The following is a 22,100-nucleotide window of genomic DNA, read 5'->3' as shown; positions in this document are numbered from 1 at the left end:
TACCAGCACCAGTGCAGGCCGGTAAACGAGGGCCACCCAGCCGATGCACCGTCTGGCTATACGAAACAATACTGCAAACACGGCCGTGATTGCATCGTGGGCGGGCTCGGCCATTTCCCCGTCGCCTGGTAATGCCCACGGCGGATGCATTGGCGACGTTGCGACGACGCCCGCTGGGCTACGTGGGCTGTGAGTCGTGACACGCGCACCCCGTTTGCTCTACACCGAGCCTCCATGCCGCACCTTTCTGCGCACACACGGCATCCATCTCACGCAGCACGCCCAACCCTGGTCGCATATCGCTCCACGCTCGGCTGCATACATCCTATATTGAGGCTTGCACGCTTGCAGTGTAGTCGACGGCGTCGGGCGCGAGCGACTGCACCTCAGCCGCGTATGCCTTTGATGAGACTGGCCAGGCATGTACATGTGGTAGCAGAGAGGGGGGTCCTGTCACAGCGGATCGGCTCAGGCATCGTGTTCATCACAACGGCTAACTTTTGATTCGTATCATTCGCATGTAGTCGTGGTGCCAAGGGCGAGCAGCCCGGCAGCGGCCGCGTAGCCGATCATGGCCGCCGCACCTGCACCCTGCTTTTGTCTTTCGTCGCGCATGTGCCTCATGGGTATCGTATTTGGGTCTCCTGCCCTTTTCACACCCGCCCCCTGGTCCACGCCCCCGAGCTGCTCGCAGCCTGTGGATTGACGCCTGCCACCACGCCCATGCGGACCTGCTCTCCTCTGCACAACAGCCGCCAGCCTTTTCTTCTTTCTTTCTTTCTTTCTTTCTTTCTTTGCCAGCGTCACGCTTCACTCTTCTTCCTGCAAGAAGGGGTTTGCAATTTCCTCGCTGCCGTCCACGGGAGAGATGACGACGAGCAGGGTGCCACGTGCAACAATGAGGCCGAGTTTGCGGTATCGGATGTTGCCGTCCTCGTCTGCTTGGGTCAGGTGTGGGAGAGTCAGAGGGGGGAATGGGGCGCATACCGGTAAGGGCCTCTTTGACTTGGTCGAGGACAAGATTCATGAGCTGGTCGTAGCCCTTGAGGATGCCAACGACTGCGGGGAGAGTTAGGCCAGGGCGCACAGGGTGAGTGATGGCGGGCAATTGGGGGGGGCCTAGGTACCTTCTCTGCCGCCGCTGAACTTGACGGTGATCTGCTTGTCCATGTACTTGCTGAGGTCGAGGATGTTTTCCTTCTTGGGGCGCTCCGTGTGGCCATGGGCAGCTCCGCCTGCACCAGCACCATGGGCTCCGCCGCCGCCTCGGCCGCCGCCGCGACCCCCGCGGTCGCCGCCTCGCGCGCCGCCACGGCCACGGAAAGCGCCTCGCTCAGACATGGTGTTTGCGCTGGAAGAGAGAGAGAGAGAGTGTGTGTGTGGCGCGGTCGGGGTGGGCAGTGGCGAGAGGGAGCTGTGACGTGCAGGGCCAGCGGCAGCGAGCAGCAAGCGGCAAAAGACTGCGGTCTGTGCGGCGGGCCGGCGTGATCCCGCCCGGTCACGTGGGCAGGCGGTGGTGGGAGGTGGTGGAAGGTGGGAGGGCAGGTGGGAGCAGGGGAGGAGGCCGGGCGACAGGCCCATCTCCGCCGCCGCGTCCAGACTGCCTCCGCCTGCGGGTGGATTACATTGAGACGCGTGGGCGCTGCGGGATTTTCGTCACGCCTCGGGCAGGCGCCGGGTGTGCGGCGGTTTGGCGCGGGCGTGTGAGTGGACGGCTGTGCCAGTGCGGGCGTCGCAGGCACGCGGGCTGCGGGCGACGACAGTTAATGGCTCAGTTTCAGGCCGCTCGGCTCAACCTGAATCTGCTACACCACCAACGCTGCCTGCCCATGCGGCTGCCCTTATCACCCCCAGCCCAGCCCTGCCCTGCCCGGCCCTGCCCTGCGCCCCGCCCGCTGATTGGCGAGGACCTCCGCCGCGCAAGGCCTCGCTCTTATTTCCGGCGCGTCGCCCTCGCACGCCCTGCCCCCCCAGAGCCCCCCAGAGCCCCCCAGTGCCAGCGCTCTTGCGCGCCCGCCAGTGCTGCGTCGCCGCCGTCGCCGTCGCGCCCGCGCCAGAGCCGGTGCCAGTGCTGCCAACTGCTGCCACTGCTGCCACGCCAGGTGTTGCCTGCAGCCTGCAGCCTGTGTGGCCTATAGCCGGCTCCCTCGCCCTCGCCCTCGCCCTCCTCACCCTCCTCACCTCCTCACCCTCCCCTCGCTCGGCCCTCTTCAGCCACCCGCCCGCTGCTCTCCCTTCCCTATTTGCCTCCGTCTCCCCTGCCTCCCTCCCTCCCTCGTCGCCGTCTCCACCCCCACTACCACCATTACTACTACTACCACTACTACTACCACCACTACTACTACACACACCCTCCATACATACATACATACATACGTACATACATACACACCCAACCCCCATCCATCCTCGCCATCCCGCCCGCCCTCCCTGCGACATGTGCCTCCTCCTGTAGCCTGCGGCCTCCGCTCCCCTGTGCAACCCGCCGTGCTCTTGCGCCGTGCTAGTTGAGTTGGCTGCTCGCTAGCGCCCGCCGCTCCGCCCTCGATTCTGCCCTCTGCCCGTTCCGCCCACGCACTTAATAAACCTCGCCCGCCCCCCCCCCCTTCACCCCCCAGGCCCAGGTATGGCCACCACCAACGACGCTCACCCGCCGCCCGACCGCGCCATGGCTCTGCACCCTACTGCCCACCATGCATCGCCGCTGCCCAGCGACCTCAAGCGCAAGCGCAGCCCTTCGCACGAGATGCACCTGCCGCCCGCGCCGCTGCCCAAAACCGCCAAGCACAACCATCTGCAAATCAATTACCTCGCCAGGCACCTCGACACCGACCTGCCGCTAATCACCAACGACGACACCCTGCCCAACATCCTCTCGCTGCTCAGCGACTACCAGGGCGTCCTCGACCGCCATGAGAGCATGGCTTGCAACCTCGGCGCAAGGCCGCTGGGTCCCATCCTCATCAAGCGCTTTGAGCGATTATTCGACGGCCCTCCGCGCGTCCTCAAGAGCCATGGCAAGGACGGCACTACCGTGACGTGGCTCGACGTGGTCGAGTTTGCGCGCAACAAGCCAGAGCAGTTCCAGCTCGACCAGATGAGCGAGGGCGTCCGGGTCTGCCAGTTCTACACCAAACAGTGTCGCGTGCAAATCTCAGAGGAAGACTTTGTTTTGATTTCGTCGGGCATTCCCCAAAAAATGATTCCGCCCCAGCCCATCATTGAGGATGAGGAGAAGGAGCTGGGCACCATGGAGATTCTCGAAAAGAACCTGAGCCAGATATGCTCTCTGGCCGACCAAGGTGAGTGAAGGCTTCATGGACCCGCTGACGCGACAGCGGCGCTAACAGCAACAGTGGCTGCCCGCACCAGGCAGCTCAACCACCGACTCAAAGGCCGTAAGCAGGCAATCCTCGATCGTAGAGCGACAGCAAGCCCCGCGCCCCAGATACCGCGCCCCACGAGTCCCTCCAACGTCGCCCTCATGAACGGCAACAGCTCCAACGTCCCAAACGCACCACACAGCCAGGGCCACGCCCAAGGGCACACTCAGCACACTCAGCACACGCAGCACACGCAGTCACCGGGAAGCAGCGGCTTTGTAGCAGTCAATGCGCGCCCGCATCACGAATCCAATGGGCACAACCACAATCACGCCCACGCCCATGGTCACGCCCATAGCCATGGCCATAGTCACAGTCGCGGCCATGGCTCCTCGTCGTCTACCCGCCACGAGCTGCTATCCAAGTTTCACACCGTCAATGACCGCCGCACGCCGTCGCAACCACCCACGGCCAATGCCGAAGCGCGGAGACCGTCTGTGAGCAGCCATACGGCCTCGCACCCTTCTACGCCTGCGGCAGTCCCACCCAGAGCGACTGCAAAGCCGGCCGAGGGCCCGCCAACACCCCAGCAGCCAGTTGCAAGACCCTCGCATCCTCTGAACGAGTCGGAGCTGCATACCATGATGAACTCGCCTGTTCCTATACCCAACACGCCTTCCAACCTCCTCCCAGCTGCGAGCCAACGCGCTAGCCAGCAACCCGAGAAAGACGACGGAGGCCCCTTCAAGGTGGAAATGGTGCACAGGATGGAGAGTCTGGCCAAAGGCGAACGCATCATCCCGCCCTGCGACCGGTGCCGGAGACTGCACATGGACTGCTTGAAGAACCTCACGGCGTGCATGGGCTGTACCAAGAAGCACGCAAAGTGCTCGTGGAAAGAGGTGCGCGAGGGCGAGTTGCGCGGCGGCTACACGTATCCTCCTGGAACGGCCAGCAATGGGCAGAGTGAGACGAGCGATCACGAAACAGGCGACCGCGCAAGCACCGCGAGTCCATCGGCCATGCAGAGTCCACCGCATCACGGGCTTACGCCATCACACGGCTCACACAGCAATGGCCAGCATACGCCTCAACACACGCCCCAGCACCAAGCATCTCACGCGCAGCATTCTGAGCCACACGCGCAGCCACCAGTGAAACACGAAGCGCCCAACGAATCACGAATACCCCCGTCTCGCAGTAGTCCACCAGAGCGCGAACGTGAGCGCGAGCGCGAGCGTGAACATGAACGTGAACGCGAGCATGAACGAAGCGTCGAGGCCCAGCTTCAGGAGGCCGCGCAATCAGGCCTCGCACATGCAAACGCAAGGCTGCCCGGATCAGACGGCAAGCCTGCAGACTATCCGAATCAGACCATGGTCGCTTAGGGAAATAGCTGCCCACGGAGCGTTACATCCGTAGCATGGTAGTCTTGCTTTTTGATTTCGTCTGGTTTCCCCATCAACGACGTGTGGATAACGGAGAATGATGATCGGGTATTTTGAGCCATGGGAGAAAGAGTTCAGCAAGGGCTATTTTTTGGAGACTTTTTTGTTTCCTGTACATTTGTTCATGATACCAAATTCCTATTCTCGCCACCTGTACTTTTTTTGTCTCCTTCTTTTCTTATTATTTTTTCTTCACTTACATGGTACGGCGTGTTGTTATGGTTATGTTGTGTGCAGTCTGTTTTTTTTTTCTGTGAAGCTTTTTGCTGTTGTGTCGTTGTGAGAGCGCCTGACGAACCTCGAGTACTGTCCAAGCGTCTCTCTCTCTCTCTCTCTCTCTCTCTCTTTTTCTCTCCACATCCCTCACTTCCCCCCACTCTCTCACTCTTCCTTTCCCGGTATCAGCTACGTATGCATATGTACTAGGCCAGAGATTTGCATCGAGTCCCTTGTCCTACTCACTTACTCGCTCACTCACTCAAACCCAGCCATGAATCAATATCTACCCACTTGTTCTAATAGCCTTTTACTACTCCTACTCCTACTAAAATCTCTTACACACACACACACTTTCTCTCTCTCTCCTCTCTCTCTCTCTCTCTCTCTCTCTCTTTCACTCGCTCCCCCCCAAAAACAGTATTTCCCGCTTCCCAGAAGAAAATCCGCCCCCTTCCCCCCACATACCGAACGGCTGCTGCGGCGAACGGCGGCGGCGAACGGGCGGACGGTCTTTTTTTTTTAATTTAGTGCCGCGCCACACATAAGCTTTCTTGCCATGTGCCACCTGATTCGTGGGACTAGATTGAATGCTCCGAGCTAAGCCACTTTGGAACCTCAGCCACGTCACCCTCAGCCACTTGCGCTTGCGCTTGAAAGAGAGAGAGAGAGGGGGGGGATACTGATACCGCCGGTTTGATGTGTGTCCCGTGTTGGTGCCCCCCTTGTCGTACGTAGTTTTGTCATGTAGGTGTGTATATGCTGGGTTCTGGTCCGTTTGATGTTCCAAAGTCTAGCTACTTGCTTTCCAACGATGTATGTATGTATGTATGTATGTATGTATGTATGTACGTATGTAGCGTGCCAGTGCAATGTACGTAGATCGTATTCCACACATACACACATACATACATACACACGAACATATACATAGTGAGACAGATGACCAGCTAAGCTAGCCAATCAATGTACGTACATCCAACAACTCTACGATTTCATTCCACGACTTGATCCCCATATCCCCGTGTTATTCATCCCCAAGCACAACGGCGCAACACCAATAGCTTCATTCCCCATCTCCCATCTCCCATCTCCATGTATGTATATATATACGCGGAAAACCCACTATATCCCATCGCATTCGTATCGTCATACCGCCCAGCTTGACGCCTGGATACCATACAAACCTTAGCCTCCACGTGTATATGTGTGTGCACCCCTGCAACGAGCATCGCAAACGGCTCGCACGCGGAACATTTTCCTTGGGTGTGCCGAGAGAAATCCCGTCACTCTCCTTCTCGTTTCTTTTTTGCCTTGCACCTGTACGGAGGTGACTGTCAAAAGTTCTTGCTAGCGCCACGCTAAGTCGCCAGCCTATGGGCCCGACTATTCTTGGCGCCCACACCAATTTTTTGAAGCTGGCGATAGCTTGTATACTTATTTTTTTGAGTGTTTTTGATCTACCATGGCTCCAAATACGGATATATCGACCCGCTCTTTTATTGTTGCATTGAAGTCACCTCTTGGTGGCAAATCTACACGCGAAATCGCAGAAATGATAGGCATATCGCCGCGTACGATCGACTCAATTTATGGTAGAGCCTGCCAGCGAGGCTTTGAGCCTAACGCACGCCTAATTAAGATCCTTCCGCAGTACCTCGAAGATGCCCTGCGCGCAGGCCGCCCTCGTAAACAAGAAGAAATACACGACGCTACTCTTAAGAACGTACGCCGCGATAGGTATGGGAGAGAGAAGAGCTGCGCTGATATTGCTGGTGATCTTAGTGTTCACGGCTACAACGTCTCGTCGTCCACCGTATGGAGAGTCCTTCGAGCAGCCGGTTACAACAAGACGAAGCTGACGAGGAAGCCTGGGTTGACGATGAAGATGAGACAGGAAAGACTTGAGTGGTGTCTTGCCTATAAAGATTGGACACTTGAAGATTGGAAGAACGTTATTTGGTTAGATGAGACTTCTGTTGTTCTTAACCACCGTCGCGGTGGCTATCGTGTGTGGCGACGCCTGGATGAAGTCTTTACTAAAAGTGTTATCTGAGAGCGGTGGAAGGGCTACTCTAAATTTATGTTCTGGGGCTGCTTCACGTACGACTACAAAGGTCCTTGCCATGTCTGGAGGCCTGAGACTGCGCAGGAGAAGAGAGACGCCGCTCTCCAGATTGAAGAGTTGAATAAGGCTCTAGAGCCTCTCATGAGAGAGGCGTGGGAGCTTACAACAGGCATAAAGAGGCTTGGATTACGTAACAAGCCTGGCAGAGTTCCACAATGGAGATGGGTAAAAGAGACGGGTAAGCTAGCTCGTGAGAGCAGTCGTGGTGGCATTGATTGGTGGCGTTACCAGACTCAAGTTCTTATCCCAAAGCTAATTCCCTTCGCAAAGGAGTGCCAAAAAGAGAGACCACGTGTCTTTGTTCAAGAAGATAAGGCACCTTCGCATACCCACCACGCTCAAAGAACTATATACCGAAACGCTGAGGTGGAGCAGCTCCCATGGCTAGGCAATTCACCTGATCTCAACGCTATTAAAGCAGCCTGGCCATGGCTCAAAAGAAAAACAACACGAAGAGGCGCACCAAAAAGTCGGGCGGAAGGGACAAAAGTATGGCAACAGTACTGGGATGAGCTACCTCAACACCAAATTCAAGCTTGGATAGAGCGTATTCCGTTTCATATTCAAGAAATCATTAAACTTGAAGGTGGCAATGAGTACAAAGAGGGGCGGCGGGACCGATCTACATAGCTTCGGCCCTATTTTCGGCAGTAATCAATGCACCCCTGTCAGCAAGAACTTTTGACAGTCACCTCCGTACCTGCATCTGTACTTGGTTGCTGGACCCTGCATGTGGTCACTTTTTTTTGGGGGGGGGGGAGGGGGCTACTAGCGTCATGACGAAGACTAAATATGCGCGCTAGGTCTTACCTCAGCCTTCGGGGCCAACCGGCAAGCGTCATGTTGTTACATGGGGGGAGGGAAGGGGGGGTTTGGTAGTCGTGGTTGTAATGGCGTGATTCGGCATTGGGGATTTGAGATGATTGGGATTTTGCGGAAGGGGCAGCGAGGAGGGAGAGGGAGAGAGAGTGTGTGTGAGAGAATACGTTGTGGTGACATGTACGTATATCATTCTTCATATTGGTACCCAGGTCTGCTCATTGTGGCTGAATGGGCTCAACGCTGGTATCGTCCGTCGGCACGAGCACGGCTCCGCTGCCGAGCGGACTGTGTTTGTCAGCCATGTGTCAGTGGAGGCTGACAGTTGATGTTCCTTGGAGTTCCGCCCCCCTCCCCTCGTTTCCGCACACCACTACTTGCTCCCACCGTCCCCCATCATGTCCTTTGCGGGAATGGTGGCAAAGCGGCTCATGGCCTCGAGGTTCTTCTCCTTGCTCATGACGGCGTCCGTCTTGCTCATGTCGGCCAGCATCTTGAAATAGTCAATGTAAAACGCCGGCGTGAAGGTGTTGAAAAACTTTGCTTCTTCATTTGTAGGGTTGGAAAACGTGTGTGGCGCGCGAATAGGCACCGTAACGTAGTCGCCAACATGGGCATCGTATTCAGCGCCGTCTGGAGCGTGGAACTTGTACGTTTGGCGTTAGTGTGGCGAGCAGCAGAGTAGGGGGGGGAATCAGCTTAAGACACGGGGTATTTAAGGGTCCAGACAGGGATGTGCAAACCAAACAGCCATGGGTCGAGGGCGACGATAAGGTCAAAGAAATCATGTAACGCTTACTCGGACGGTGCCCTTGGTCACGAGAAATGTCTCATCATGCATCTCGTGCCAATGCGCCGGCGGGCCCGCAGTCTTCGGCGGCAGCGTGAACTCGGCGCTGCCGATGCGATTGTCCGTTCTAGACCCGTCTTCCATGATGCGGCACGTAATGTGCCCTAGTTTGAGCATTTCACCTGACGTCGCAGGCACAAAGTTGATAGGGCGTCGCGGCATCTTCATGCTGGCCACTGCTTGGCGCGCTTCGTCGTCCATGGTGGTCATCAGGCTGGCTGGGCTGGGGCTGCGACGAGACGTGATAACGCCAAGCTTGGGTTGATGTGTGTTGAATGTGCATAAGGGCAGTTGGTCCTCCAGATATATACCACAGTTGTGGATATGCGAGCTTCAGCTACACCCGCTGCTGGACGTAGCTACTGCGGAGAGCCGGAGGTTTACCAGGATGTGGGCTTTCCCTGCTTGGAGAACCGCGATTTTCTGCGGATGCGGACAAGTGCGTGAAACCATGCGGGCGCAACAACTGATATTGAAGAAAATGAAATCACCGACGCCTGATACAGAGGCCCATCTGAGGTTGCTTGGTGGTGATAGCATGGCGTCGACTGCGAGTGAAGGCCCCGCGTTTGGCTTGGGGCTTGGGGCTTGGGGCGGGGTCGGCGCTCCCGGGGCCCGAAGCCGCCCCATTGTTCCTGCATTGGCTGCCTGAATGTGTAATGATGCTCCTACACCACCACAACGAGTGCGCGTCAAGGTTGCCTGGACACCAATCTACTATACAATCTGCTCACCACGGCGGATGTCTCGACACTGCTCGTTTCGAAACTCCCTACATCTCGCCGTGTTCCCGACTGCGCCGACGACCATCATGCCGAAGAAGATGTTCACAGTGCTGGAGAACAACCCAGAAGTCATGAATCAGCTGGCACAGGAGCTCGGGCTGGACACAGCCGCCTATGCCTTCCACGACATCTACTCTCTGACGGATCCGGATATGCTGGCCTTTATTCCCCGACCCGTCTTGGCGCTGCTCGTCATCATACCCCTCACGCCCACATGGCACGAGGCGCGCACCGCAGAAGACCAAGGCAAGCCCGAGTATACAGGCAAAGGCGAAGAGGAGCCCGTCATATGGTTCAAGCAGACCATTGGCAACGCCTGTGGTAGCATAGGCCTAGTTCACTGTCTACTCAACACAGAAGCATCAAAACACATCAGGCCGGCTTCGACCCTTGACCAGATCCGTCAACAGGCGCAGCCAAAGCCAATCTGGGAGCGAGCCAAAGTCCTCGAAGACTCGGATGCATTCGAAAAGGCGCATGCAAATGCAGCGAAGCTCGGTGACACCGCCGCGCCCACGACGGTAGGAGAGGACCACACCGGGCAGCATTTTGTGGCATTTGTCAAGGCAAGAGACGGTCATTTATGGGAACTCGAGGGGTCTCGCACGGGTCCGCTCGACCGGGGGGCGCTGGGCGCGGACGAGGATGTGCTTAGCCCTGCGGCATTGGAAAAGGGCATCGGCAGGCTGATGAGGATTGAGAGTGAGAAGGGCGGTGATCTGAGGTTCTCAGCAATCGCCCTCGCCCCAAGTTTGAGTTGAAAAGCATTTTGGGCACATTAGGACTGCGACTTGCACAGATCGGCAACATGGCACCATCAGCGACATAGCATTATCATCCGATATTACCGCTCGACCAACCCTAGACCTGCTAAACTCAATTCTTATACCCTGCCTCGCTCATAAACGGACTCTTTCCGCGTATCCCTCTTCCATATCTAAGCAAAACCAACGGAATGAAACTCAATGCCAGCGCCACGAACCCCAGGAAGCTGCTGGCCCACTGAAAGCCAAGCGTACGATACATGTCCTGCGTTGCAAGCGGCAAGAAGGCTGCCATGGTGTTTTCGAGAAACGCAATGCCGGCAATTGCACTAGCTGCATACTTTGCATATGCATCGACTACGTACGTCGTCACCCCGGCCGTGCTGCAGAACATGCCGAAGCCAACAAAAGCAAGCGAAATGCCAGGCACAATCCACGGCACCGACGGGTAAGAAGTCCAAGCGAAAAAGAATAGGCCGCCAGTCAAGCCGATGAAGGACCCGGGAATACTCAGGTAGAGGCGCGCTTCCGGAACAGGCGTGCCGGGACTCTCAACATTCCATTTCGCAGACTCGAAATAGAAACGATCCTGGACCAGCGACGCAAATAGCCCGATGAGCTCCCCAATAACAACTGCGCACTGTACAAGACCCGTGCCGAAGAAGGTCCAGCCATACAGTCCAGAAAAGACTTGAACAATGGACTGGGTGAACATGAAGGCCGTCCCTATGCAGAAAGCGCTCCACATCCCAAAGGAGAGGACCACACCTTCGGTGCAGAGCATACGTGTTGGTCGGACGAGGGTTTCCTTGAGAATCCCGCTCAAGCTTGTATGCTGTTTCTCGGCCTGAGCATAGACCTCCTTTCCTGTACTCGCGCGGATATGGCGCGCGCGCTGGGCCAGAATGACATCCGGTCGGACCTCGGGGAGAAGAACAAACAATATTGGCATCAGGGCGCTGTAAAATATGATTTGGCCCAAGAATATCCTACCGAATGTCAGCAAAAGATGCAAAATACGGAAAGCACCGTCGTACCATCGCCAAGTGGTATACTGGACAACTAAACTCCCAAACACAGGCCCCATGTTTAATCCCCCTAGCAGCCCAAATATGTACAGCGAAGTACCGAAGCTCTGCGCTCGGCCAGGCCTCCAGATATCGCTTACAATGCCTGACGTAATGTTGGCCAGGACACCCGAGCAGGATCCCGTGATGATTCTCGTCACAACGAGCGAAGCAAAGTTCTCGGCCAAGGCTTGCGGAATGATGAAGAGGATCATAACCACGTAGATGACCAGATAACTCCACCGCACGCCAAAGTTTTCATCAAAGGTAAACCAAGCAACGGGGCTGCCGCTCCGCCCAAGTTCCAGCTTAGGACTGGCCAGTACGAGTGCGGAAATGCTTCGTCGGTGATGCCAAAGCTAGAGTTGATTTGCTCGGCAGCGGATGTTAGCATTGTGCCCGAGACTTGCACAACAAATGTCATGCTGCATGCGAGTAGCGTGGCACGCCATTTCATGCCGACGGGGAAGTTGAAGGGGTTGAAGGGGTCATTCGACGAGTCCCAGGTGATGAATTGTGGTTCGATTGGACCGGCTTCTTTTGGCGGACAAACGGGAGATGTCGCAGATGGCGGCGCGGGCCGTGTGGACAGCGGTAGTTTCTCCTGCGAACTGTTGGAGGAGGTGGAGATGCTGTCAGTCGAGTAGGAGGATGCCAATGCCATGATGGAATGCTACCCCTAGGGGCGTGGTTGCTGTCAGCCTCGAAAAGAACGCCCACGACCACCGACCATTCAGTCACACCGCCTCAATCGATCCAAAGCCAACAGCTCGACAGCCGACAGCGCAAGACTCTCGACTATAGCACACCAAGCCTTCAGAAAGGGAGCGGTTAGTTCGGGTTCAAGCAGCAATCTGGGATCAGGGCAGAGAAACAGTGGTGGGAACAAGGCAAGGGGGAGCACGGGACGCAGGGATGCAAACCTTTTTTTCCCCGGAATGCAACAGACGATCCATGTTTAGCGTTGGCATTGCGGCACGACAATTTGGCCTTGTGACATCACCCTCGGTGCTTGACTAAGACGTTTGGTGACGGCGTGCTAACCATAACGTAAGAGAAAGTTACTAGCGAGCCAAGAGAAGACTTGGCGGCTTCTAGCGCCAACGGCCATGGTAGTCACTCGGTTGTCATCGTATTCTATACACCAGGGAGGGTGTTGCAGGACATGTAAAGCGCTGAGTGGTGTGCTGGGAAAGCTGCTTGGCAACTGCATCGCGGTAAGGTTTGGTAGTCAAAAGCAAATATCGGGAATAAGCATCAGGGGCTCGCTGAGGCGCCACAACCGACATGCATTTCTTTTCCCGCGCTAGTGTGCTGACTAGGGGGGCCATCCGTCAGGCTTATCATACGTAGTTCTCACGCGTCCCCTTCTCCGCGCTGCGATAAATGGCTTCAATCATCTTGTGCCTGACGACCGCGTCCTCCCACGTGGTGACGGTTTGCCCCTTGTCAAGCCCGATGCCCGCCCATGCATCCCACGCCTTGCCCACGTTAAACGAGAAGTCGCCTTCTGCCGCCTTTTCGACCTCGACCTCTTTGAGCTCTTCCTCGCCAACTGCGATTCGGATTTTCGGCTGGAACATTTGCATGTGGCCGCCCCTTTTCGGGCCCTCCAGCACCAGAGTGCCCTCTGTGCCGATAATCTCCCAGTGCAGGTCGCGTCCAGAGCGTGACAATGCAGGGGCGTAGGTCACATCCACGTTGCCGCCGCCATTGACCAGGGTCGCGGAAATGCTGACATAGTCGTACGCCGTCTTCTTGGCCTTGCGGATCGGCTTCGAGTCCGCGTCGGTAAGTTGAACCTCGGGGTAGTGGTTGGAAAGAGTCGCAGAGATGTCTTTCAACTCGCTGTCCAGAACGTAGCATAGTGCGTCTACAGTATGGCCAAATGGTATGGTCAGGGTGTTGGCGCCGGCCTCTATTAGCAGCGAGTAGGACAAGTTATCTGGAATTACGGGCCCCCAGGCGCTGGACTGACAGCTTGTTAGCAGAGCCATCTTTCGCTTGCCAAGTGCTGCTTACATGACCGAACAGGGTCGTTCCAAGAATCCTGCCCAGCTTCCCCGACACGACGATTTCCCTCGCCTTCATGATGGCTGGGTTTTGGCGCGCCTGCAATCCCACCATGGTCCTTACGCCCTTTTCCTTGGCCAAGCGCGTTAGTTCTTCGGCCTCGGCCAGGTTTCGTGCAAGCGGCCATTCGGAAAACACGTCTTTGCCTGCTTCGATGGCCTGGCACGCTGGCTCGTAGTGCAGAGGCACGGGGACCCCGATGGCTACAATATCGACGTTTGCATCCTTTGCGAGGGACGCCGCGTCGCCGTATGTCGCGGCGCCATCGACAGAGTACGTCTTCACTGCTAATTCAGCAGATTCCTTCGAGCTGTTTTGAATCGCGGTGATTTTGTATCGTGGTGTCTTCTGCAGGTACGGGAGGTGAGCATGTGTGGACCAGAAGCTGTATGTTGTGTTAGCAAGCAACGTCACGTGTCGGATATCTCGGTCCTTGGCATAACGACGAACCCTTTGGTAGAAAGCCCAACGAACCCCACACGCTTTGGTGAGTTGGCCATGGTGATGAGGATAGATGGTGTTTCTGCCTGGTTATTGAGTCTGTGTACTGTTTGGTGCTCTGCAAGGTAAGATTGCCGAATACCCTACGTACTGATTTATATAGATATCTCTATTCTCCGACCAGCCGCATACCCCACCAGCCCCCGCAATTTGCGAAAGCGGGGAAACTGGAAGAAGGTTAACACATTTGTCATCTCAGAATCTCCATGACGCAATCCATTGAGGCTTGTTTTCCGCCCGGTTTTGTCCGCCACAGGTTGTGAAGGTATTGACTAATAGTAAGTACGTGGTGGTGCCCGAACACTCCAACCCTTTTGACCGGGTAACCAGACTCTCATCGATGTCCAGGTAATGCTTTTGACATATGAACTGTCTTTTTATAAGCCTGTACATTGTTGAAAGCCTGAAGAACATCTTGATACCGTCGTGCCCGCTTGGGTAAGTGTTTGAAGTCATGTCATCGCACACAGAATCGTAGTAACCATCATCTTCAGGGCGATTAGGTATTAGCTAATGTGCAACTTCGAGTTTTGCACTTGTTTCTGTGGGCAATTTCAGCATACTAGCGCAGCGCTGTGAAATATGCTGCGTTAGCACGTTAACATCATCCGTAGAAACAAACACAATTCTTTAACAGTTAAAAGACCATCAAGTAAAGAGTCTTTTGTACATGGCATGTAATATGAGCCTGTTTAAGTTTGTTGATTAATAATCAGAAGTAATACCACTTGTCCTTCGCGAAAAACTAGAAAATTATAAAGTAAAGAGTCTTTCTCAAGGTTGGATTTGGGTTATCCACCCGAAACCCTCTTTTCAAAGCAGAATAGCTCAAGTATGTAATGGGCTAGGCTAATGGAGCTATACCGGGTCATGCCAGGTAACAAGATTACATTTGATAAAGAGGTAAGCTCTAGGCTACGTAGTATCTGGCAGGTGGCTATATCTAATTGCTGCCTAAGCGACTATTGGGCAGGGCAGGGCAGGCGAGAAAGTCAAGGTCATAGACGAGGACGTGAGAGCAAAGTGCTCCAGCCTATCATGGGCGCGTGGCCCATTACATACTCAATTAATAAGTGCACTAATACAGAGTTAGTCCCATAACTGGAGGCTGCGCTCATACAAGGCGATATCAACTTACGCAATAAACCTACGGGCGGATTATTAGCTTGTTATCCTAGGACAGTGTATGGTGGACATGAACTTACTACTCCGTCGGCGTTCTTCCATTTACAGGGTTGCTGAACAATGCCACAGTTCTGACGCAAGTGAGGAAAGGCATCGGGGTATTGGTTTTCATTCATCGTTCCAGCCCCAAAACCCTGCAGTATTTTTTTTAGTTTTCTTTGTGCTTCTTTGACATAGTTATGGCCTCTACGTACGCAAAAAAACCCAGTATGTTGGGTTGTCTTCAGCGGGCATTTTACTTCAGGGCTCGGGTTCCATCCGTCATTGGTGAAAAATTGGGCGTTGGCTGTGAGCGCCGTAGCCAGGACACACACAAGAGTTAGCTTCATGTTGGCGATATAGTGGGATTTGATGCTCAAAGTTTCCAAAAAAAGAGCTTATAGTGTGGTAATGTGAGCAAGTAACGAGAATCAAGGATAGGGATTATTTATACTTTTGCAATAGTAGCGCCTAATTCATCTATTTTTAAAAAAGATCCACAACTCGTTAAAGGAATCTAGGTAAGTGTTTTGGTAAAGTAAGCCGTGATTACGATCTTGTGCTGTTAGCCAGTCAAGACGATTCATGACTCTTGAATGAATCTCCGAAATCGGTCCTATTCATTTTGGACTGGCTCACCGCTAGCATAGGCTACACTTGGGCGTGTTAGGTTGTACCAGGAATGTATTTCACAAGGTGCTTACTAACTACCTATAAGCGTTGTTGCTTTGCTTCTCTAGGGAAGGTCTTTCTAGTTTAGTTTCAGCGCTGTTTAGGTCATAAGTATACATGTTCTCGGTACTAGGGGTAGCGCCAGGATTCTATAACAGAAAGATGCCATTAAACAACCTTCTCAGGGGGCTTTGGCATATTCTATCCCTGTCTGATTAGTCCAAGTAGTACATCGCATTCCAGATAAATATAAATATTGCACTGTGCCCGTTCCACTTTTCCTCGACAACCGTTATACGGGACGGGACACCCGCCAGCTTTGAACCCGAAGCACAGATACCAGACACAAACATGATGTCCAAGATATCCCGCCATGCCCCACAATTTTGCCAACACACTTCGTACTTTTGTCCTCCATACCCCTCGGAAAGATTAATAACTTATATACCGGTGTAGTTGAGCTTGAAGAAACTACAAACATTGTGACTTTTAGTCGCTCAGCGAGAGTGAAGCGATAGGATTCGAGAGAGCACAAAAGATCGGCACGAAACAAGCCAAAAAGCAGAACGATGTTTACACCGCGTAAGCACCGAGGCTCACCGCTTGATTCTCCCTATTACCTGACGTGGTAGAAGTCTACAATAGTAACTAGGTATCTAGGTAGAGTAGAGATAGGATTTCGTCGTGTAAAGCTGATCTTCAAGCTCTAACGTAGCCATGGTTGTTTTCAGTGTTAGTTCCCGCACCCACAGCGCCCACTGAACTCAGGGCTTACTAGGCTGGCGAGCGGGTTGATTCGTTAGCACCCACGTTAAGTCGTATTTGAGTGGGGATCGCACAGACTATATATACTAGGGGCTGGGTGGGGGTTAATACGTAGTCGTGGCGTGGATTGCGGTTAACCTACAGCAAGGGGTTTAGTTCGGTCCACGGGCTAGCAATCAATCGATATTGGTGTCTTCTTTTAGTTACAGACTAAAATCCCCTAATGTCATAGAGGGACTTCTTTCAGTGAAGGGTGGGTATAATTGGGAACTAGTGAACACGCGAGGCGAACACACGTTCCTTTTATATGATCGCATGACTCTACATTGCCCAATTTGTTCCTGAAGGCGAAACTTGACTATGGAGAAACACGCCAGACTCTACGCCTTTCTAGTTAAGAGCGCTATAACTCTGCACATGTAGAGTACATAAGTACCTAAGATTGCCAGTATGGCTCACTGGTGATTCGTCTGGTGAATACTATAGTACTCTTGGCTCTACAACTACTACTTGCTACCTACACCGTACTAGCTTGACCAAGATACTTCCGAAAACTATTAATAAACAATGCCCGATAAACCCTGGGACATTAGCCCGCTTATTTGAAGTTGCTTCACCCTCCATATTGTCTAATCTGTTCTTATAAATGGCAATGCAAAATCAAAGAATACCCTCGTGCAAAAAACACGCAAGCCGTGTCTCGCATGCTGCCATGCTGATGAATGAACAAGGCCACTGTCATTTGCAATTAACAAGTGACTAACAAAAAAGCTAAATACTGATGCTACAATCATTGCTGCGCTAGAGTTATGATACAGTACATGGACTCAAAGATAGTCGATATGACGATATCCACGAGTTAAAAAAACGTCTAGTAATCAAAGCCATTGGTAAAGTTGAAGAGGTTGTGCGGATCCCACTGTCCCTTGAGTGTCTCGAGTCTGGGAAGCTTCGCTGCAGTGTACCAAGCGTCACGGCCCTCATCGCCATGCGCATAGTTGACGTAGACTTGTAGCCCCTTTGCGCCGTTGAGCTTTACGAAAGCTGCGCGTCTTTCCAACGCAAATTTCGAAATGGCAGAAACCTGCGCATCTGTACTGAAGCCACTGAAGCTCATGAACCTGTAGATACATTAATCCCCAATCTAGAAAGATAAAATAGCGTGTGCCGGAACTCACAGATAAGCCATCGTCCCTCGGTAAGGGTACGCCGTCGCAGCGTCGGGCGTGCTCAAGGCGACCTTTGTCGGGAACATCTCCGTAACCATGAACGACGTTGTTAATTTGGTTGTCGCGTAGAAATCCACGTATGCAGCCAGAGTCTCTTGGTAGGTTGCAACGTCAAAGTTGTACAAGTTCAAGCCGTACGCCGCTTCGGGGAGACCGGCAATGCAGCCGAGTGCATCTGCGCCAAAGCGGTTTTCCTTGATCAGGCGGTTATATGGCATCATTGTCACATTCGATTGGAGAGCCTTGATTGAGAGAAATGGCTTGATGACATCTCTTCCGGCCTTTTCAGCGCCTACATATACGGTATTGACCATGATCACTACCTGTGGTTTATGTCAGCGACAGGCTCTTGTATTGCAGAGGTCTACTAACCGTGTTGAGAGTAGGCGAGTACTGTATGGCGGTAGTCAACGACAAAGCATCTGGCTGCTTTCCGGCAAATGACTTCAAAATCTTGAAAATAGTGGCGTTTGCGCTGACCGGAAAAAGAAAGTCACCGTTGAGCGCTTGGCCGCCGTTGGTCTGGTCTGATAGCTTGTAAGTGGCAGAGGTTATGATGCCATAGTTTTGGCCGGCGCCCCTGATGCCCCAGAACAGATCGCTGTTTTCAGAAGCCGAGGCATTGACAATGTTGCCTTTGCCAGTCACAAGGGTGACTGACTGAAGCGCATCTATGATCATGCCGTGAAGACCTTGGTAGACGCCGATGCCTCCGCCCAGGGTCGCGCCAACCATTCCAACACATGAACAAGATCCAATCTCTGGAGCGATTAAATTAGCATTGGGATTGGAGAGGCTTTGGAAATTACCTACGAATCTCTTTTCCAGCATTGTAGACGGGATTCAGGACGTCCCCAAAGGTGACTGCACCGCCTATTGTCATCGTATTTGCAGCAGCATCTATGGCGATACTCTTGAAACCGCCGAGATCGATGTTTATGCCATTCTTTATGGCACTAGTCGTTGTCGTGTAACCATGACCGCCACCCGTACCCATAAAAGGAATATTATTTTGAGAAGCATAGCGGACCTGCATATGTGTTAGAATTTCTCAAGCAATAAGAAGTCCAGCCAAGCACTCACGATGGTAGCAACATCTTCAGCAGTGCTAGGCTTTACACCCACAACATAAGACGGTGCTTGATACGAGTTCCATCTTTCTGTTAGATCGGTCTTGTAAGCCGGGTCGCTCGGTAGAAGGACTTCTGCGCTGGAGGATAAATGGCTCTTAAGGTAACTTTGAATGTTCCCTGGAGTTACTGCCGAAGTCAAACCAACCAGGGAGAGCAGACTGAGCACGACACGGGATGCCATCTTTGCAGCCATGGGTGGATCCTGAAACCTTCTGGACTAACATCCTATATAGTGCGTTCAACATGGTATGTGGCAATAGTTGTTCCATGTTGCCGTTGGTCACCTAGCCAGAGTCGGCGTGTCAAACCACTCGGGCAGTTATTGAAAGCCCGGTTCGGTCTTACTTAATACTCGATTCGGCCGAACCGTTCACAACACCCATCAACGATTCATAATGGACAAAGAAACTTCACAAGACTAGAGCGAAATTACTACATGATGAGATCGCTCGCCATGGGGAAAATTGACGTCCATCATCATATGCTGCCGCCTGAATACGTGCAGAGTGAGTACTGCAATCGAGACTCGCTCAACTTGGATACTGACATTCTTTTCGTAGAATGGAAAGAAGCGTCCGGAGTTCCCAAAGGACTTACGCTCCCATCATGGAACGTAGAGATCGATCTAGAATTTATGGATCGTAACAATATCGATGCTTCAATTCTGTCCCTCAGTGCACCAGGACTCGCTTTTGTCAAGCCGGCCGATGAAGCGTCAAAGCTTTGCCGTTGGGTCAATGAATACACGGCGGAGATCATGACTCGTCATCCGGATCGATTTGGTTTCTTTGCGTCAGTGCCGCCACTTACCCAGCTCGACGCTTGCCTAGACGAGGTGCGTCATGCACTAGACGTGCTCAAGGTCGATGGAATCGCGCTGCTATCAAGCTATGACGACAAGTATCTTGGTCACCAAGACTTCCGGCCTCTGTGGGAGGAGCTGAACAGTCGCAAAGCTGTCGTTTTCATCCACCCGACTTTTGCGAAAACATGGGGTGCGCCATCCGACGTGTCCATTCCGCAACCCATAATTGATTTTCCTCATGAGACGACGCGAACGGCAGTTAACCTCATCACGTCCAACATTGTCCGCGACTTTCCGGATTGCAAGATCATTCTCTCGCACGGCGGCGGCACACTTCCATACGTAGCGACGAGAATCGCACACCAGACGGCTGACCTTGGCTTGAAGGATAAATCAGCCGACGACTTTATCAAAGAAGCAAAGTCATTCTACTATGACCTTGCACTGACGGGGTTCGAGAGCCCTATCAAGCTCTTGCGTGATTTTGCAGACCCAGATCACATTTTGTACGGAAGCGATTTTCCGTTTGCGAGAGAGGGGACCATTGTACCCCAGATTGCGAATATCTCTGCTATGTCCATGGAGGACGCTGCGCGAAACTCGATCGAGTCTGAGGCTGCGAGGAAGTTGTTTCCGCGCTTCGGTAAATAGAAGAGATATGAATGCTGTGATCAACATCATGCTAATACTATATTAATTGCCTCTTACGTGACATATCTGGCTATCGTAGTTGTAACAAACCCGTTCGTATGCTTAAATGTATTTATTGCTGTTTAGTACGCGACATGACTCAAAAAAGAAAGCGACATCACTAGATGTAGAATATGGCGTGCGGAGTAAGGATTGGACATTAGTAATTTCATTGCATTCCTGAATGGAGTGTTGCGCCTAGCAGTACATCTACATATTGTAAATCATATCCCTCGTGATGTTCTGCTCTCGGACTTTAAGAGCCTACGATACCGCTGAAATCGCCAGTTGGTCCTAATTTCATTAGCACAAGTCCGACCCCAATGTAGATATAGCTTACTGGGCCACCAAAAGGCAGAATGAAGTCCGCCGTCTTAGTCGCACAAGTAAGACCATCTGGCGAAGCCTCCGCCTTGCCAGCCTGTACATAGGCAAGATACTCTGGAGCACCAGGAAAAACAATGTTATCCGCCATGACAACCGAGCCTGACTTGATGAGAGAAAACTTCTCGCACAGTTGCAGATCGGAGATGTAAAAGTCCTTCCAGTGGTCCAGCAGCATAAAATCAACGGATCCCTTGGTCACTGTGCTTGCCTTCACCAAGCGCGTCAGTGACTCGGAAGCTGGGCCGACATTAATATTTATGACGTCCCGGAGACCAGCTAGATCGGCGAGGCTGGCTGCAACGGCTGCAATTATAGGGTTCTTCTCAAAGGAGATGTAGCGGACACGCTGACTTGGGCCTGCCCGAGCCACCATTGCGCTAGCAAGGCAGATGGCTGAGTATCCGACATAGGAACCGAACTCGAGGAACAAGGTCGGTGCAGGCTCAGCAGCAGCTAGCATGTTTGTTATAAATGTCCGCTTCTCGGCACCAATGGTCATCAGTCCGCGTGGGATCGTGGCCGTAAATTCGTCAATGGCGTCGCACACTGCATCTGGGTTTCCCCGTATTTGCTCCACGTCGGGGCGGCTGTAGATGTACTGTAAAAGTGCAAGCTCTTCGGCACCTTCTTTCTGCAGGGAGATGTTAGCCATGCTCCTAGGGGCTGTTAGACGCTGGAAGTCGTACATGATTGGCGGCAACGGTGGCATTAAAGAAACCAGCGCTGTTCGCTACTTTGGGTGCTGAACCGTCGACAATGGAATCAGTGTCGAAGTACGTTGAAGTACCTCCTACTGGCGTAGCGGTGATTGGGGCGTGCACAGCTGCCATGTTTCGTCAGTTTATGATTGCTAGTGTTGATATTCGAGTTGTAATAGATCATCCACTGCATCCATCATTTACCATATATACACTCGAGGATGTGTTTCTGAAGGTGAATGCCCAGGTCGGGCGGGTCGGTCCGTTTCGGGGACATTTGATTCGGTGGCCACTACCGCAATCTCAGTAGCATCTGGTAGGAATCTGCGCGCGGAGATAGTTGCGGCGCAGCATTCTGGCGTTCGTTAACGGAGATAGACCATGCGGAGATAATGGATTTTAGAACATTGTTACCCTATACGGAGGTGCCTCACAAAAGTTTTGTCCTGCCAAGAATAATTTAGCCGAAATCTGGCCGCTCTCCTACACAACGCCTATCTCTCCCCTCTATATACTCATTACCACCTTGTAGCTCAATTATCTTTGGAATATGTATAAGAATACGCTCAATCCAATCTTGGAT

At 53.1% G+C, this 22,100-nt stretch overlaps 11 protein-coding genes across 11 annotated transcripts; 5 read left to right on the top strand and 6 right to left on the bottom strand.

Moving 5' to 3' along the window:
• Window positions 1-810: 810 nt before the first annotated feature.
• SETTUDRAFT_138095 (uncharacterized protein) lies at window positions 811-1,503 on the bottom strand (the record flags this gene model as incomplete). The annotated part of the gene is made up of 3 exons (XM_008029635.1): window positions 1,128-1,503; window positions 988-1,059; window positions 811-941 (listed from the first exon to the last, which is right to left on the bottom strand). The coding sequence occupies exons 1-3, from the start codon at window positions 1,339-1,341 to the stop codon at window positions 811-813; spliced, it is 417 nt and encodes a 138-aa protein (XP_008027826.1). The 5' UTR covers window positions 1,342-1,503.
• Window positions 1,504-2,626: 1,123 nt separating this feature from the next.
• On the top strand, window positions 2,627-5,119 carry SETTUDRAFT_42485 (uncharacterized protein; the record flags this gene model as incomplete). Its single annotated transcript, XM_008028908.1, has 2 exons — window positions 2,627-3,302; window positions 3,357-5,119. The coding sequence occupies 2 exons, from the start codon at window positions 2,627-2,629 to the stop codon at window positions 4,709-4,711; spliced, it is 2,031 nt and encodes a 676-aa protein (XP_008027099.1). The 3' UTR covers window positions 4,712-5,119.
• Window positions 5,120-6,452: 1,333 nt separating this feature from the next.
• Window positions 6,453-6,818, top strand: SETTUDRAFT_72477 (uncharacterized protein; the record flags this gene model as incomplete). Its single annotated transcript, XM_008028926.1, has 1 exon — window positions 6,453-6,818. A coding segment is annotated over one exon (366 nt), but the record flags the coding sequence as incomplete, so codon positions are not given.
• Window positions 6,819-7,070: 252 nt separating this feature from the next.
• SETTUDRAFT_71029 (uncharacterized protein) lies at window positions 7,071-7,544 on the top strand (the record flags this gene model as incomplete). The annotated part of the gene is made up of 1 exon (XM_008028925.1): window positions 7,071-7,544. A coding segment is annotated over one exon (474 nt), but the record flags the coding sequence as incomplete, so codon positions are not given.
• Window positions 7,545-8,107: 563 nt separating this feature from the next.
• SETTUDRAFT_164062 (uncharacterized protein) lies at window positions 8,108-9,009 on the bottom strand. The gene is made up of 2 exons (XM_008029634.1): window positions 8,734-9,009; window positions 8,108-8,580 (listed from the first exon to the last, which is right to left on the bottom strand). The coding sequence occupies exons 1-2, from the start codon at window positions 8,983-8,985 to the stop codon at window positions 8,308-8,310; spliced, it is 525 nt and encodes a 174-aa protein (XP_008027825.1). The 5' UTR covers window positions 8,986-9,009; the 3' UTR covers window positions 8,108-8,307.
• Window positions 9,010-9,595: 586 nt separating this feature from the next.
• Window positions 9,596-10,330, top strand: SETTUDRAFT_90294 (uncharacterized protein; the record flags this gene model as incomplete). Its single annotated transcript, XM_008029633.1, has 1 exon — window positions 9,596-10,330. The coding sequence occupies one exon, from the start codon at window positions 9,596-9,598 to the stop codon at window positions 10,328-10,330; it is 735 nt and encodes a 244-aa protein (XP_008027824.1).
• Window positions 10,331-10,445: 115 nt separating this feature from the next.
• SETTUDRAFT_154980 (uncharacterized protein) lies at window positions 10,446-12,064 on the bottom strand (the record flags this gene model as incomplete). The annotated part of the gene is made up of 3 exons (XM_008029632.1): window positions 10,446-11,322; window positions 11,371-11,590; window positions 11,644-12,064. 3 exons carry the CDS (start codon window positions 12,062-12,064, stop codon window positions 10,446-10,448), a joined length of 1,518 nt encoding a protein of 505 aa, XP_008027823.1.
• Window positions 12,065-12,666: 602 nt separating this feature from the next.
• SETTUDRAFT_42481 (uncharacterized protein) lies at window positions 12,667-13,973 on the bottom strand (the record flags this gene model as incomplete). The annotated part of the gene is made up of 3 exons (XM_008028907.1): window positions 12,667-13,373; window positions 13,423-13,858; window positions 13,924-13,973. 3 exons carry the CDS (start codon window positions 13,971-13,973, stop codon window positions 12,744-12,746), a joined length of 1,116 nt encoding a protein of 371 aa, XP_008027098.1. The 3' UTR covers window positions 12,667-12,743.
• Window positions 13,974-17,446: 3,473 nt separating this feature from the next.
• Window positions 17,447-19,118, bottom strand: SETTUDRAFT_91555 (uncharacterized protein; the record flags this gene model as incomplete). Its single annotated transcript, XM_008029631.1, has 5 exons — window positions 17,447-17,696; window positions 17,754-18,127; window positions 18,177-18,565; window positions 18,618-18,834; window positions 18,888-19,118. 5 exons carry the CDS (start codon window positions 19,116-19,118, stop codon window positions 17,447-17,449), a joined length of 1,461 nt encoding a protein of 486 aa, XP_008027822.1.
• Window positions 19,119-19,376: 258 nt separating this feature from the next.
• On the top strand, window positions 19,377-20,393 carry SETTUDRAFT_91126 (uncharacterized protein; the record flags this gene model as incomplete). Its single annotated transcript, XM_008029630.1, has 2 exons — window positions 19,377-19,443; window positions 19,498-20,393. The coding sequence occupies 2 exons, from the start codon at window positions 19,377-19,379 to the stop codon at window positions 20,391-20,393; spliced, it is 963 nt and encodes a 320-aa protein (XP_008027821.1).
• Window positions 20,394-20,696: 303 nt separating this feature from the next.
• On the bottom strand, window positions 20,697-21,649 carry SETTUDRAFT_89902 (uncharacterized protein; the record flags this gene model as incomplete). The annotated part of the gene is made up of 3 exons (XM_008029629.1): window positions 20,697-20,726; window positions 20,773-21,450; window positions 21,506-21,649. 3 exons carry the CDS (start codon window positions 21,647-21,649, stop codon window positions 20,697-20,699), a joined length of 852 nt encoding a protein of 283 aa, XP_008027820.1.
• Window positions 21,650-22,100: the final 451 nt, after the last annotated feature.

The sequence above is a fragment of the Exserohilum turcica genome, assembly GCF_000359705.1.
Source record: "Exserohilum turcica Et28A unplaced genomic scaffold SETTUscaffold_3, whole genome shotgun sequence".
Lineage (NCBI taxonomy): Eukaryota > Fungi > Ascomycota > Dothideomycetes > Pleosporales > Pleosporaceae > Exserohilum > Exserohilum turcicum.
Note: the sequence above shows the minus strand (reverse complement) of the source record. Positions and strands in the feature narration are given on the sequence as shown.

What these genes read in the sequence shown, in the direction of transcription:
- SETTUDRAFT_164062 (XM_008029634.1), bottom strand. Translation starts at nt 8,985, where the DNA reads ATGGACGACGAAGCGCGCCAAGCAGTGGCCAGCATGAAGATGCCGCGA. An exon ending in TGACCAAGGGCACCGTCCGA is followed by an intron (nt 8,581 to 8,733) that starts GTAAGCGTTACA and finishes CAAACGTACAAG; the next exon opens with TTCCACGCTCCAGACGGCGC.